This window comes from Leopardus geoffroyi, chromosome X (assembly GCF_018350155.1).
Source record: "Leopardus geoffroyi isolate Oge1 chromosome X, O.geoffroyi_Oge1_pat1.0, whole genome shotgun sequence".
NCBI classification, from domain to species: domain Eukaryota; kingdom Metazoa; phylum Chordata; class Mammalia; order Carnivora; family Felidae; genus Leopardus; species Leopardus geoffroyi.
In genome coordinates, this window is record NC_059343.1 from 38,538,026 (window position 1) to 38,555,207 (window position 17,182).

Here is a 17,182-nt window from a genome sequence, read left to right on the forward strand (position 1 = left end):
TGGATGGATGGATGGAAAGATGGATGGATGTGTGGATGGATGGACAGATGTGTGAGTGGATGGGTGGATGGGTGGATGGATGGATGGATGGATAGATGGATGTGTGGATAGATGGATGGGTGGTTGGATGGGTGGATGGATGGATGGACGGAAGTATGGATCGATGGGTGGATGGATGGATGGATGGATGGATAAATGCACAAGTGGATGACTGACAGAGGGAGAAAGGAAACAAAAAGGGAAGGAAGGGAAGAAGGAAAGAAAAAGGGAGGAAGGAAAGGAGGAAGGGGCAAAGAAAGAAATGCAAATATTTGAGAATCAAATCATATTGTATTTTCCATTTTTAATGACCTAAATGTACTCAAATTTAATGGAAGAAACACAAACTCAAGTGAGCTGAAGGAAGTACTAAATTTCAAATAAATCTTGCATAACCCTAAGAAATAAGAGTTCCTGAAAGAGCCCTGTAGCAGAAAATGAAAAGATCATAAAAACCATTAGGCGATTTGAGTCTGTGTTTCTTTATTGACTACAAGTTTAATTTTGGTACACACCGATTCCATGCTATGAACTAAGATGTCACTAGCACTCCATTTGCTTATACTTCTTACCTTCTCACCTTCCCCACATTCTGATTCTATAGATTCTATCGTTTTTTATAATATAAAGTTTTTTTGAAAAATACAGTCTGTAGTACATTCTGTACTCTAACCACAATTCTCCTAATTCTTTAAATTTAAGTCTTTATTTAAATGTATTTACTGTTTGGCAACAATTTCACCAAAGTTTACCCATTCCTGAGTTCTTTGGATCCCCATTTGATGATACCTTAAAGTGGAGTGTTCTTATGACTTTTTTTTTTTTTTAGAGAGAGGGAAAGAGAGAGAGAGCATGCATGTGCACTCACATGAGTGGGGGAGGGGCAGAAAGAGAGAGGGAAGGAAGAATCTCAAGCAGGCTCCATGCCCAGTGAGGAGACCAATGGGGGGCTTGATCTCACGACCATGAGATCACGACCTGAGCCGAAATCAAGAGCTGGACCCTCAACCCATTAAGCCACGCAGGTGCCCCATGACCAAATTTCAAATATGGTGCCACTGGGTTAAATAGGTGATGGAAATTAAGGAGTGCATTTGTCTGATGACACAAGGTGATGTATAGAACTGCTGAATCACTATATTGTACACCTGAAACTAATGTAATGCTGTAAGAGTATATTAACCGAGATTGAAATAAAAACTACCTACCTACCTATCTACCTACCTACCTACCTACCCACCTAGGGTGCCACTGGATTAAGAGGTAGAGAAAGTGGAGAGGCATTGGTAAAACTGTTGTCTGGATAATCTGAAAGGCAGACCAAGTACTTACCAGTCTTGGGGCTCTAAGAGAAACTGTTGAAGCGTTTGTGATCATTGGCTTTTACTTGTAATATGTACGTTTTCAGCAACAGTTGAACTCTGGGATTCAACAGCCAGGATTAGAAGCATTTCCTTTTACACCGACAGGGAAATCTTTGATCTCACCACTCTCACACTGACTGTAGCCCAAATTGTCTCAAATTCAATTATTTAGCCCAGTGCCTCGCATGCTAGTAACGATTTGAATATAGATGCCTAATTAATTGTAACTGATTGGCACAATATCTACCATATTACAGAGCGTTCTTGCAACAGAATATTATGTATCTGTTTAAAATGGGATCTACAGGGGCGCCTGGGTGGCTCAGTTGGTTAAGTGTCCAACTGCAGCTCAGGTCTTGATCTCACGGTTTGTGAGATTGAGCCCCGTGTCAGGCTCTGTGCTGACAGCTCGGAGCCTGGAGCCTGCTTCGGATTCTGTGTCTCCCTCTCTCTCTGCCCCTGCCCCTTTCACAGTCTGTCTGTCTCTCTCTCAAAAATAAATATTTTAAAAATTAAAAAAAAATAAAATGGGATCTATAAAGAACTTTTTTTTTTTAACAAAGAACTTTTAACGACATTGGAGAGTATTTGTGAAATATTTACGAGTGAAAAAACAGACCTAAAAACTTTCCTTTTTAAAAATTTTTTTTAGTATTTATTTTTGAAGGGGAGAGAGAGAGAGAGAGAGAGAGAGACAGAGCATGAGCAAAGGAAAGGCAGAGAGAGAGGGAGACACAGAATCCGAAGCAGGCTCCAGGCTCTGAGCTGTCAGCACAGGGCCCAATGTGGGGCTCGAACTCATGAACTGCAAGATCATGACCTGAGCCGAAGTTGGACGCTTAACCGACTGAGCAAGCCAGGTGCTCCAGACCTAAAAACTTTCTTAATGTGAAAGTATGAAAATAGGGATCCAAGAATGTTAAATATAAGCCAAATATGCTGTGTGTGTGTATGTATGTGTGTGTGTAATCTTGAAGCACAAATAATGGAACGCTATTCATCTTACTTTCCAACAGGGTTTGTGAGAAAGTATAATCAGGAAAGTGAGGAAGAAACAGGGCTTGGGAAGGAACCAGTGGAGTAACTGTGGTCAACTGCAGAAAATTTTAAGGAAAGGAAAATGTTGAATTGGATTTTTCTAAGATGCGAGAGTGTACATTTGGAAGGAAGGCAGGCGGGCAAGCTAGGGGCTGGGGCTCAGAAGGAAACCATGGAAAGCTTCTCATCCAGGGGACAGCAAACTCCTTAGGGTGTATTTCTGGCACCCCAAGACCTTGGTTCATGCTCTGAACCCATCGCTTTCTGCCATATGCAATTAATCGCTTTAGCCTTTATGTTCTTACCTGTGAAATGGGGCCAAAACTTTGAGTTCACAACCAAATAACTTCTGGTTTTTGGGGACTCACCAATTAGATGGCATGTGTAAAATCACGTACTTGGTAGGAGCCAGACGTCCATATCCCAGTAGTGTTACCATTGTTATCATTTGCTGGTTGTAGCAAAGGCCACGAGAAAGGCAAGTTTAGGCCATTTTGTACGTCCTGTCATTCCCTCGGTACGTGCAGGCTGCTAACGCTCTTTGACCTGTGACAAGGTTGCCCTTATTCGCCACCGTTCTTTGGCAAGATGCGACCCTTTCCTTGCATCTTCCTTGGACTACTTGGCCACACCCCATGATGACAGTACAGGGGCTGTAAAATGTGGCACAAGAGTTAAGCTGCAGGCCTATTCCTTTAGAGAATTTCACCACCGTGACTGAATTTTTTTTTAATTTTTTAAAATGCTTATTTATTTTTAAGACAGAGAGACACAGAGCATGAATGGCGGAGGGGCAGAGAGGGAGGGAGACACAGAATCGGAAGCAGGCTCCGGGCTCTGAGCTGTTGGCACAGAGCCCAACGCGGGGCTTGAACTCACAGACCGACCGTGAAATCATGACCTGAGCCGAAGTTGGATGCTTAAGCGTCTGAGCCACCCAGGCACCCCACTGTAACTGAATTCTATACATTCTCTGCCCTCCACCTTCAGCAGGTTAGATCTAAAAGTAACTCTGTGCTACCCACAACTCTAGCCCCTCTTAAGTTTATCCGAATGTGCATATGTATATGTTTGTACGTAGAGAATACGCTTACTGATTTTATCATAAATTCAGTTCCAAATGAAAACCTTGAGGCCCTAGAATAAATTCATCTCCTATCTCAAAATAAGTGCTCCAAACGCAGCCATTGAAAGCATAATTTTCGGCGAATTATTACATGCCAAAAAGCCGCTGTATTTTCTTTTTTTTATTTAAAAAATTTTTTTAATGTTTTATTTATTTATGAGAGAGAGACAGAGTATGAGCAGGGGAGGGGCAGAGAGAGAGGGAGACACAAAATCCAAAGCAGGCTCCAGGATCTGAGCTGTCAGCACAGTGCCCGATGCGGGGCTCAAACTCGTGAACCACAAGATCCTCACCTGAGCTGAAGTCGGACGCTTAACTGACTGAGCCACCTGGGCTCACCGTATTTTCTAAATAACACCGTATTTTCTAAATAACACAAATGGGCACTATGGTTTCTTGAACAACTTAAAATAAGCTTCAGAATGATCACTAGACAAATGGGTTCCACTTGCTGAAGAGGAAATGACTATTCTCCACATTGAAAAAAAAAATCTCCCACAATGATTAAGAGATATTTGTCTCCAGCAAAAAAAGAAATGTCTTGGCATATAGGTAGGAGGGGAAAAGAAGGTTCCCAAAGCCCATCTCGGCTAGGGCAGACTCTTGGAGCCAGTGAGCTCTGTGTGGCATGTGTGAAGTTCATGTGAAATGGGCAGCTGTTCCTGTGTGAAATACAAGAGTTTGTCTAACCTGTTCCCGGGGGCTTCTGTCATCATAAGAGAAGCAAGTGCACTTTGGACTTTGATCCAGGCTTCCCTGGATTAATAGGACTGGAGATAAAGGTGTGGAGAAGGGAATATTAAGAGCCTGAAGAAGACCCAACACTTCTGATTTGCTGATTTCTGAGAGATGCTGAGGTCCTGCACGACAGGATAGTTTCTGTTTGCCAAATGCAATGTTAATTTGAAAATTTTATTTCTCAGTATTTGGGCTCTCATTCTTTCTTTCTATTTATTAAAATTTTTTTTCAATGTTTATTTATTTTTGACAGAGAGACAGGGAGAGAGACAGAGAGAATCAGTGGGCGAGGGGCAGAGAGAGAGACACACACACGCAGAATCCGAAGCAGGCTCCAGGCTCCAGGCTGTCAGCACAGAGCCCGACGCAGGGCTCGAACTCACGGACCGTGAGATCATGACCTGAGCCGAAGTCGGACCCTCAACCGACTGAGCCACCCAGGCGCCCCTCTCATTCTTTTTTTAAAGTTGAGTTATTTAGGGGCGCCTGGGTGGCGCAGTCGGTTAAGCGTCCGACTTCAGCCAGGTCATGATCTCGCGGTCCGTGAGTTCGAGCCCCGCGTCAGGCTCTGGGCTGATGGCTCAGAGCCTGGAGCCTGTTTCCGATTCTGTGTCTCCCTCTCTCTCTGCCCCTCCCCCGTTCATGCTCTGTCTCTCTCTCTGTCCCAAAAATAAATAAAACGTTGAAAAAAAAAATTTAAAGTTGAGTTATTTATTTTGAGTGAGAGAGAGAAGAGAGGGAGGGAGGGAGGAGTGGGGGAGGGGCAGAGAGAGAGAAGACAGAGAATCCCAAGCAGGCTCCGCGCTGTCAGTGCAGAGCCCGGCATGGGTCTCGATCCCATAAACGGTGAGATCATGACCTGAGCCAATATCAAGAGTCAGAAGCTTAACCGACTGAGCCACCCAGGGGCCCCTGGGCTTTCCTTCCGTTGCTGTTCCCCAAAACGGATAGGCATTTCAGCACCTGTGATCTCTTTGGAGAAATTCACATAACAGGTCTTGTTGATAGAGATCCAGTCTCCGTTCTCTGTCTTTTATGTGCTTCTTGCGCGTGGTATTTTCCAGTGGATTTCCGGGTTCCCAATAAACAGGTGCTGAGCCAAATGGTGCAATATATTTGAGAGGGGTCTCATTCGCAGGCCTCGAGCACTGAGGCTGACCCCAGACATACACACAAGGGACGTTAACAATGAGCTTGGCTTCTGCCTGCTGGGAAGCAGACTAAGACCAGAAGATCTTCCCCCCACCACCTCAGTTTCTCCAGATGGCTGAGGTTTGGAAAGGATTATCAGTGTGGAGTTGGGCTAAAGCAGTTTCATGTTTGATTAGACTCTGTTTCCAAAGTTCAGACTTACAGAAGTTTCTGAAACAGAGAAACTGTATTTGCCGACAGCCTAAATTGTACGAGACTTTTCTCCACTTTCTTTAAGAGATGAGCCCAAGAGAACAAAAAGATGAATGAGAACCACCACACATGCATGCACGCAAACACACACACACACACAATGAAAGAGAAAGGGGTATAAATCAAAATATCGTGAAGATCCTTCTTAAGTTTTTATTTTTTGTCTTTTTTTTTTTAAATTATGAGATAGTCCCCGAAAGGGAACAAGTTTTACAAGTCGCTTTCAAGGTATCTAAACAGCTGCCTTCTAAACTATACTAGCAGACATTAGCATGACCAGGGGTGCCTGGGCGGCTCAGTCTAAGGTTAAGCGGCCAACTTCAGCTCGGGTCATGATCTCACGGTTCGTGAGTTCAAGCCCCACGTTGGGCTCTGTGCTGGCACGTCAGATCCTGGAGCCTGCTTCATATTCTGTGTCTCCCTCTCTCTCTCTGCCCCTCCCCTGCTTGTGCCCTCTCTCTCTCTCTCTCTCTCAAAAATAAACACTAAAAAATATTTAAAAAATGAAATTAGCATGCAAAACAGATTAAAAATTTCAGTACTGTTAAGCACTAACCGCCACATTACAGATTTTGGAAGTGAGGAAAACACCTTCTAAATTATAAAGACATGAGCTGAAGTGATCACTTTTCCCACTGATAATTAAATCCCAACATAGCTTGAGATCACATCTTTTATTCACGAGCAAGGCTTTAGAAAACCACATTTTAGCCACATAAGACAGATCTATTGTAGTACTAAAAATGAATGCCGCTCAGTAGTAATAAACATTTCTGACAGATCGGAGGCAGACAGGACAGAGGCTGCATATCACAGCAAACCAAGAGCGTGTGGATGCTGGTTATGGGGCATGGCATGAACATACCCCATCTATCAGCAGACTATTTCTTCTACAGATGCCAGGGAACTGGTGATACTGGGAGTCATCATTTCTTGAGAAAGACACCCTTCCTTTGGAGAGCTAGCCCATTGGGAGATGCTGGACCCTCCTGCTTTTTTTTTTAAAGTTAATTTATTTATTTTGAGAGAGGACAGAGAGAAAGAAAGAGAGAGAGAGAAAATGCAAGTGGGGGAGGGGAAGAGGCGAGGGAAAGAGAAAGAATCCCAATCAGGCTCCATGCTGCCAGTGCAGAGCCTGATGCAGGGCTCTAACTCATGAACCATGAGATCATGACCCGTGCCAGAATCAAGAGTTGGACAGTTAACCGACTGAGCCACCCAGGTGTCCCTGGACCCTCCTGCTTTTATGAGTAGCTCCATTTCACCAGTTTCTTTATGTTTGTTTGATTGATTGTTTGTTTGTTTTTGAGAAAGAGAGTGCATGAGTGGGGAGAGGGAGAGAGAGAGAATCTTAAGCAGGTTCCATGCTTAGTTCGAAGTCCGACTCAAGGTTTCATCCCACGATCCTGGGATCATGATCTGAGCCGAAATCAAGAGGCAGACCCTCAACTGACTGAGCCACTCAGGTGTCCCTCGCCAGTTTCAATTTGAAACTGCTGGTTGCAACATAGTCAAATTCCTTAGCCGAATGGTATTAAAGCTGCCCATAAAACTGTTTTCCATTAACGTCCGTGTAAAAAATCTGAAAAGCAGATTCCTCGAGCAGGCGGATATGAATAGCAGGATCTGACAATATGGTAAGTAGCATACTTAATACTCTCAGGCTTTGGGTTAAGAAATACACACGGGTCCACTGATGAAACAAGGCACAAATGTACTATATATATGCGTGAACCATACTTTGCACTCGGGAACAGTAGTTATTGAAATAGGCAAGAGAGAGTAGCATCCAAACGCCTACAGTACTGCCTACCAGGACAGAGGAGACAAATTTCTGAACGATATTCTTTGGCATGTAGTAGGAGATAGAACACTAGAGTTGTTATCAGTGATTCCAGAAATGGATGTAGCCATCCAAAATGCTTTCACAGGTTAAACATAAGAAAAATGAGGGGCGCTTGGGTGGCTCAGTCGATTGAGCATCTGACTTCGGCTCAGGTCATGATCTCACGGTTGATGAGTTCGAGCCCCACATGGGGCTCTGTGCTGACAACTCAGAGCCTGGAGCCTGTTTCGGATTCTGTGTCTCCCACTCTGTCTCTGTCCCTCCCCCTGCTCATGCTCTGTCTCTCTCTGTCTTAAAAATAAATATAAACATTAAGCCAAAAAAAAAAAAAATGACATGCTAGCAGAGACATGGAGGTGGTGATGGTGGAGGACAAATATTTAGTTTTGGGGGAGGACTTCTTAGGTATCAGGTCTTTATCATTGATTATAATGCAGCTCCTCACTGGATATGACCACAGGAGGTCAAATTAGCACCTCTATCAACACTGAAAAAGACCTTCATGTAGCCTCATTAGCGTTTCAATTGTCCTGGCAGTGAGAATTAATTAGAGTAAGTCAGTATGTCAAATACATATACATATATGCATATGTATGCAATATTTTTAAGTGTACTGATATTTCTCATTTCTTCCAGTAGAGGTCAGAAAATAGCAATACAGGAATATGAAAATCTATGAAACCAAAGAATACTTAGCATGATTTTCTCTAGATAGGATCATGGAAGGGTTTTTAAATTGTTTTCCTTTATCCGCCTTTTCTAATTATATTTGTACTTTTGTGATAATTAAAACGCAATGGCATTTATTTGAAATTTCATAAGGAGCACTGTCAGCATATGTATTTACCCTGTATCAAGTCAGGGATACTGGTTAATTATTTGTATTTTTTTCTTAGCTGCACATAGATTATTTGAAATCGTCTAAGAAAGCAGCACGTCTGGCCATAGCCCTGAAAAATTATTTCACTGTAACATCGTTTCCTTTGTCTGGAAAAATCTAAAAGAGATCCTAGTGTTCTGGGAAGTCAAAGAAATCAGTCAGCGTGACCTACATTTAAAAGCAAGGAACCCGGGGCGCCTGGGTGGCTCAGTTGGTTGAGCGTCCGACTTTGGCTCGGGTCATGATCTCACAGTCCGTGAGTTCGAGCCCCGCATCGGGCTCTGTGCTCACAGCTCAGAGCCTGGAGCCTGCTTCGGATTCTGTGTTTCCCTCTCTCTCTGCCCCTCCCCTGCTCATGCTCTCTCTCTGTCTCAAAAATAAAAAACATTTAAAAAATAAAAATAAAAATAAAAGCAAGGAACCCAATGAAAGATCTTTGCTAAGCTTGTGGATTGATGCTCAACAAATCGCACTATCACCATGCTACATTTTCATTTCTAATTCATGTGTCCCTTCTTCCGCTAGACACAGATGGAAAGCAAGGCGAAAAGGCTTATAAAACAAAATCTGAAGGTCAACCAAACATTTATGTAAAAATTAAGGAAATCTTGGGGCGCCTGGGTGGCACAGTCGGTTAAGCGTCCGACTTCAGCCAGGTCACGATCTCGCGGTCCGTGAGTTCGAGCCCCGCATCAGGCTCTGGCCTGATGGCTTGGAGCCTGTTTCCGATTCTGTGTCTCCCTCTCTCTCTGCCCCTCCCCGGTTCATGCTCTGTCTCTCTCTGTCCTAAAAATAAATAAACGTTGAAAAAAAAATTTTTTTTAAAAATTAAGGAAATCTTTTACCCACATGTAGATGTTTATTTCCTCTTTTATTAAATGACTCATAACGTACAGTCTGTTATTTGTCCTTCTTGATATTATCACTCACAAAGAATATCAGGGTGTCAACATTGTGAATATAAATCAAAACTGCCTGCCGCTAGTTTCTTCTGTCTTCTAAAGGGAGGATTTCTACCATGGAGGAGTATGTCTCTGTATTCTCACTTCCACCTACAAGGGCAAGTATGGAAGAGAGGAAAAGCTGAAGTTCAAAACCTCTAACAGTTCTTCTATGGGACTCCAGGATGGGGCCCAGAACAGGTGACTCTGTTGGTCAGAGAACAACAGTGACTTTTTGGACGAAGACAACGATGCCGGGAAAACAAGGATCTGGGAGATACGAGAGGAGTCTGGAGACATCACCATGGTGGGTGACTTGGATGCAGAGAGAAGTGTGGCCGGTAAGAAATCCCCAGGGGCTCACTGGTCTAATAGCTTATTAGAGTAAGAATGTCCAATGTTCGATTCTTAGCTGTTTGTTTCTGCAATTAAACCTCCCACCCCCAGAGCTCAAAACTTCAGTCAAGTGTGTCCAACACAAATGCTTGGGGTGGTCTGAAGAAAATCGAGATGAAGAGGTGAATCTGAACACAGGCTGGCATAAAGCGAAGGGAAGAGAAACAGTCACAGGCCATAAGATGTGAATGAGCAGAGGCATCATGGAAGCAAGAACCATGAGCCACAAATGATCATGGGAATGGGAGACCCAGTCAACTCACAGAAATTTTGGGGAGATCAGTGGAGGTTCCCCACAATAGATGGAATTTGGGACTTGAGCCACTTTTACGTAAATCTCCAAGGAAGAGTAACCTTTAATGATATGTAGAATACAATGACAAATTTCAAAATATTACATTAGGCATACTACAAATACTCTTTACAACATGAAGTCTAGGGCAGCCTTTATAAAACTGTACTCAGGTTTTTGTATCACATGAAAGAACCCAGATATTTAAATAGAGGCACTTAATAAATCGACTGCATTTTTTCCTCTCTTGGTTTTGTGAAACTTTTTGCCAAATGGGCAATGCCGCTTTGTCAACAACCTTCCCAAATAGGTTAGAATTCTCATCTTAATTCTACTTTGGTGGCAGCGAAAACATTTTCACAATGGTTAAAATACACTTATAAAATACACATACATCATTGAGGACTACAGTAGATTCTCTGAGTGAAGGATCTGGAATTCATATATGGAAAAACCCATAGAGAAGTCTTCAAACCTTTCAAAGGCTGGCCCAGGCCTACCTTTACATGGTGGATGAGATGTTCCACTTCATTCACTTTGTAGGTCTCCAATCCCAGCTCCTTGGCTAATCTTAAGATTCGATTCTGAGTTGGCCCAACATAAGATCCTCCGAGGTCCACATATTTAACCTCTTGGTTCTGTTTTCCCAGGGAAAGAAAAAAACAGAAATAAATATTTGCAGAAATGTTCTTCCTAGATTAAAAAAAAAAAAGAGCTCTGAAATCAACAAATGGGTATTTCACAGACCTTGAGGTGTATCCGTGGAAAATGTGACTTACCTGTCCTTAAACCATTCTGCAATTTAAAGCAAACTGGATTGAACTTTACTTTTTTTTTTTAAGGTTTATTTATTCTTGAGGGAGAGAGAGACAGAGTGTGAGTGGGGGAAGGGCAGAGAGAGAGAGAAAGAGAGAGAGAGAGAGGGAGAGAGAGAGAGAGACAAAGAATCCAAAGCAGGTTCCAGGCTCTGGGCTGGCAGCACGGATCCCGACATGGGGCTCAAACTCATGAGCCGTGAGATTATGACCTGAGTCAAAGTCGGACGCTTAACCAACTGAGCCACCCAGGTGCCCCCGGATTGAATTTGAAATAGGCAGGAGACTTCTGAATGCCATCACTCACAATATATACCACCTCATGGTTTGTTTTCTAGTGCCTTGAATTTGTAAGCTATGAATCGTTGATGCATTTCTCTTTACTTGGTACTCCAGGCTAATTTGGAGCCACTTAATGCTAGAGAAAAACAAAGAAAGGAAATGATCACTTCTGTGGTTAATCCAGACATTTGAAAGATAGCATCAGGGAATATTTTGGCCATAATGTGAACCTTTGAAATTGCTCTCCTATGTTCATAAACAAGGTTTCCATATGGTTACAAATCAGCTTGGTTTCCAACGACGAAGGACCAATCTCTGAAGAAGAAGTAACCAGAAAAGCTCCCTATGTCTGAACATGTCCAGGCATAACCAGATACCTATCAGCCGGGGACACCATAGAAGGTGTTTCTTGTTTTCTTTTGTTGTCTAGCTCCCCCTGTCCCCGAAGATAACATAACTTTCACAAAGGCGGGAATCTTTAGTTTATTTACTGATGTATTCCAAACACCTCCTTATTGGTGCAATAATTTGTGGGGCATCGTGAGGTAAGAAAAGAGACAGAAGCACATGTGGAAAAGGTAGCAAATTGAGAGGCTGTGGAGAATGTTTCTTTTAGTAAGAGTCAAATGAAATTCAAGACTTCTAGAAAGGAAAAAAAAAAAAGACACAGTAACTCCGCTTCCGTCCTACATTTCTCCATCCCATCCTTAATGTCTTACTTACCCTGATGGTGTAAGTCCTGCCTCCTACTCGGTCCCGGGCTTCCAGAACAACCACATTCAGGCCAGAGTCATGCAGAAGCTTGGCTGCCGCCATACCTGGGAGAAAATACAATCACCATCAAAGACCTCACAGGGATTCCGGGTAAGCGCCTCATGTTAACGTCGATGAGAAAAGCCCACGATGGCTCACACACATGGCCTACCGTTACATGCACCTTACAGGTGGCTGGCGTTTCTCAATAGAGGCCCAGATTCCAAGAATGGGAAACCAACTGGTCTTTTCTAGCAAGAACAAAAGGGATTTCGTTTTTGGTAAATGTCTCAAATCTTAAAAACATCCTCGGTCACTGTATCAAAATGTCTATCTGACAGTACAAACGGAAACACAAGGCCACACTTAAATGCACAAGCCCCAGTCAACACCAGACCAAATGTAGCCATTGACTTATTTCTCTTTTTTTTTTTCTTTTAATTTTAATTTTAGAAAGAGAGAGACAGACAGACAGCAAGTGGCGGAGAGGGGCAGAGGAAGAGAGAGAGAATCCGAAGCAGCCCCTCTGAGGGGCTCGATCCCATGACCCCGGGATCATGACCTGAGCCAAAATCAAGAGTCGGACACGCAACCGACTGAGCCACCCAGGCCTCCCTAGGTGTAGTTTTTGACCTCGGAGATCTTAAAATCGTGCATCTTTAAAACCACCTTACATAGCTCAGTAAGATCTTTCACAGACAGGAGAGCTCTGGAGCCCTTACCATGATGACTGAATTTCCTCAGTTCTAATTACCTTAATCATTTGCTTTCTGAGAACAAACAAAATCGAGGAAATGCCAAGACGCTGTGCATTACAGAGAAATGAAACTGGCTTCTACCTTGTCTTTCAAAAATAATAGTTCTGGGATTTTTAGACCCCACTGGGTGCAAAGTAAAAGAGAGAGAGAGAGAGAAAGATTCCTATAAAAAGAGCTAATACTCATATCATACTCCCTACCACTTGAGACCCTGTTCCAAGTGTTTTTATATATTAATTCAGTGAATTCTCACAAAAACCCATTGGGAAAAGGCACTGTTGATCTTTCCATTTTATGGCCGAGCACACTGAGACACACAAGGTCTCACGTCGAGCCAGCAAAGCCAAGCCAGGCAGTTTCACTCCCGGGTCAGGATTCATAACCACACGCACTGTTTTCCACGGAGCCTCCCGGCCATCGTCTCCAGAGATGGCATCTTCCCATTTCTGCGCCGGGGGGAAATTACATTTCAAAAGATATTTTTTACTTTATTTGGATCAACACATTTTTAAAACACACTTGTATCTTGTGGTCCGATAAGAATCCATAAAACATAAAATATGAGCCCACCCGTAAAAGCCATAAAGAAAAGTCGGGGCTCTGTTCATTGTCTATCAGCTACCCTAAAAGAGGAAACCCATTTTTTTTTTTTTTTTTTAGAAAAAAAGGCTGATCTGATCTGACATTTCATTATTGGAGTTAATCTGTCTTCCATGCCCTGTCCTTGGAGGCAGGAGGCTTTCAGCTGGTGGCAGAGTTAGGGTACCAAAGTCCCCAACCACCCACGCGGTGCATACGGGATTGCACACCCTCATTTAGAAATATAAGGCTTGGATTTTTAACCCCAGTGCTAATTCGACCTCCACGAGGGGAAAAAAAGGAGAAAACATTTCTATTTAGGTAGAACGCAATTTCAAAATTGCAGACGATTCAATGCCATTTCTCTTATCAAGCATCAGTTCAGCAAATGAAATATGAAATAACACGCAGCCATAGTAACCGCTGTTATCAGGGAATTCAGACAGACCCACTGAGCACGCCCGGGCTTAAACAAAAGGGTTCAGAATGAAATACAACATCGCTCACACATGCTAGCATTTTCTGTTCCACAAAAGGCACTGTCTTTTGGTCTGTGCAGTTACCCAACAGTATCTGATGCTAAACACGAACAGTTATTAAAACAAGCCAGGGTCTTATCAAACCATTCAATAGACAGTTCTCTGTGCTTGTGTGCCTTAAAAAGTCATACCCAGAAACTTACAAAAATATCTTTAAACAGGGCAATACGAGGGTATGTGGTTGGAAATACCTCACAATTTGCTTAATATTCACCGTGGGGGGAGTGCGGGGGTGTTCAATTGCTTGTCGGACATCAAGTGGCAAAAACGGATTTGGAAAATAATTGGTCCGATTATGGGTGGCTTAAAGAAGTCACTGTGGTTTAGGAGAAGGGAATTTCAGAAGACTTAAGAAACGGAGGATTTGGGAGTCTGGTCAGGAGGCGATTAAGACTAAGAAGCAGCTCTCCAGGGGGCGCCTGGGTGGCTCTCAGTCGGTTAAGCATCCTACTTTGGCTCAGGTCATGATCTCATGGTCTGTGAGTTTGAGCCCTGTGTCAGGCTCTGTGCTGACAGCTCGGAGCCTGGAGCCTGCTTTGGATTCTGTGTCTCTCTCCGCCACTCCCCAGCTCACGCTCTGTCTTTCTCTCAATAAATAAATAAACGCTGACAAAATTAAAAGTACAGAGCAATTATAAGCTCGCTCTTAAGTGGGTTACAAAAGTTAAATATCCATGTATAAGAAAAACTGGCACTTTAAGATTCTTATATTTAGATGGAGAGCGGAATGCTTTAAGATATTTCATGTGACTCACTGTAATGGAGTTACTGTATTTTTCATTTTTCCTCTTTGGTTCAAGGATAGTAGTTAAGAGTTCAGGTTTGGGGCTGAACTCTGATGCTGCTGTTTACTGATTGTGTAATCAACGGCAAGTCAGTGAATGTCTTTAAACCTCCATTTTTTTCTTAAAAAAAATTTTTTTTCAGCACTGTGAAGATCAGATGAGCTTTGCTTATAAAGTGCCTCACACGGAATAAAACGAATGCTGTGTTTTATGACAGTGCCTGTTATTTTCTGTTTAAAAAGAAACTGCTGTAGTTTTTTAACGTGTCAGGAAATGATTGCTTAAGTGTTTAAACAGCACCCATGACACTGTCTGGTGTTTTAGGGCAAATATATTTCTGCTACTTTCTGATTTGGGCTTTTTTTTTTTCTTTTTTGCCCCTAGTATTGCATTTTAAAATCCCCAGACCTCCCAGAGAATGCACCATCCCTCATATTTTTGTTCTATGGCAAAATGTGTTTCAAGTTCCCCCAAATCGGCAGAGACATGAACTCTTGAGAAAGAGTCCTGTCGTAGGCTGGACAGCTCTGTAGAGTTCATTGCTTGGCATATTAATTCTTCCATCGGCTAAACTATCAGTCCTTTCCCCAGTCATCAGGGAGGAGTCCCTGGGAGTACTTCTTTTTTTTTTTTTTTTAATTTTTTTTAATGTTTATTTTTGAGAGAGAGAGAGAGAGAGAAAGAGAGAGCATGAGCCAGGGAGGGGCAGAGAGAGAGGGAGACACAAAATTCGAAGCAGGCTCCAGGCTCCGAGCTGTCAGCACAGAGCCCAACGCGGGGCTTGAACCCACGGACCGTGAGATCATGACCCGAGCCGAAGTCCGACGCTTAACCGGCTGAGCCACCCAGGCAGGCACCCCTGCTTTGTGCTTTTATTTTATTTTTTTTTTAATTTTTTTTTTCAACGTTTATTTATTTTTGGGACAGAGAGAGACAGAGCATGAACGGGGGAGGGGCAGACAGAGAGGGAGACACAGAATCGGAAACAGGCTCCAGGCTCTGAGCCATCAGCCCAGAGCCTGACGCGGGGCTCGAACTCACAGAGTGCGAGATCGTGACCTGGCTGAAGTCGGACGCTTAACCGACTGCGCCACCCAGGCGCCCCCTGCTTTGTGCTTTTAAAAAGTTAATTAAACCAGAACTTAATGCGCAGTATCAATTAATATTTCACAAACGGATTATCGCTGGCATATTCAGCAGCAGCTCCTCTGTGCCCTGCACAGGCTCCTGATAAGATCATCTCATTTGTAGACTCCAGATGGTGCAGGGTCCACGGTGTTTGGGCTCAAAGAGGCTTCCTTGGATGAATGACGAATAGCACAGCACAATGATGGACTGATGCCTAATTCCATGAAATTATAAAAACACTGTGTCTTTCTTCTCAGGTACTTTACTTGGAAAAGGTTTCACCAAAGTGATGACTGCCTCGACCATTTGCATACTTCGGTTTGGATTAGGCGTGCAAACGATTTTAAACATCTAAATATCAGTGGTGTGCAGCATTATTAGCATTCAATGCTTCCAGGTTTTTTATGTGTCACAGAAAAACAACCCAGAAGTTGGATGGTGCAAGGAGATGGTAAGATACGCAGTGCTGGTAACAGAAGGGGTGCTTCAGGGCGTTTTAGGAGCAGAGAAGGGGTTAGGATGCAGAGGGAAGAGAAAAATCACAATCACCTCTTGCCCCATGCTTTGCTTTGTCAATCTGGCTCACGTCCTTCGTATCAAAACCTGACACTTAACAAAACTTTTTCAGAGTTTTAAAACACAATGTTAATTGGGGCGCCTGGGTGGCTTAGTTGGTTAAGCATCTGACTCTTGATTTCGGCTCAAGTCATGATCTCACGGTTCGTGAGTTCGAGCCCCCCATCGGGCTCTGTGCTGACAGTGCGGAGCCTGCTTGGGATTCTCTCTCTCCCTCTCTCTCTGCCCTCCCCCCTGCTCGCGTGCACGCTCTCTCTCTCGCTTTCAAAATAAATAAGACATAAACATTTAAAAAATGTTTATTAATAAAATGCAAAGTTAATTGTTTTGAAAACATTATGAAACATCAATACTTCAATACCACGGGAGGACTTTTTCTCAGTTTAAAGGCACTCCCCCACCAAAAAAAGTATCACACTAACCAAAACTGACAAAAAAATTCACTGTACCTCAAAGCATCTCTAACCTTATAACCTTGGTAAAAGATACAAGCGTTTCCCCAGGAGGGATGAAAGGCAAAAATATGAAAATAGCCTTCAACACCTCTGTCACTTCCGACAAAGAAAAGGCTTTATGAGAAAATTCTGGAAACAACCAAGTGACCTTCGGATCAAAGAAGTGAGATTCTTTAATGTCTCTAAAGAGAATGCCTTTTAGCTATTTAACGCAAATACACACACACACACACACACACACACACACACAAGGTCTGGGTTAAGGAGAAAAATATCCCCTTTGTGAAATAAATTCATTAAAGGAAAATGGTATTTGTAGGTGGAATTCAGTTGTTAATTGCTGAACTTTTCTTTTTAAAAAAAATTTTTTTTTCAACGTTTATTTATTTTTGGGACAGAGAGAGACAGAGCATGAACGGGGGAGGGGCAGAGAGAGAGGGAAACACAG

The 17,182-nt window shown here is 43.0% G+C and overlaps 1 protein-coding gene across 1 annotated transcript in view; it reads right to left on the reverse strand.

The window, feature by feature from the left end:
• MAOB (monoamine oxidase B) overlaps positions 1 to 17,182 on the reverse strand; it is a 118,809-nt gene that overhangs the window by 60,777 nt on the left and 40,850 nt on the right. The window contains exons 2-3 of the mRNA XM_045470595.1: positions 11,885 to 11,979; positions 10,565 to 10,702 (exon numbers count right to left, since the gene is read on the reverse strand). Of these exons, the coding sequence (XP_045326551.1) occupies positions 10,565 to 10,702; positions 11,885 to 11,979 (233 nt within the window). The remainder of the gene's footprint in view (positions 1 to 10,564; positions 10,703 to 11,884; positions 11,980 to 17,182) is intronic.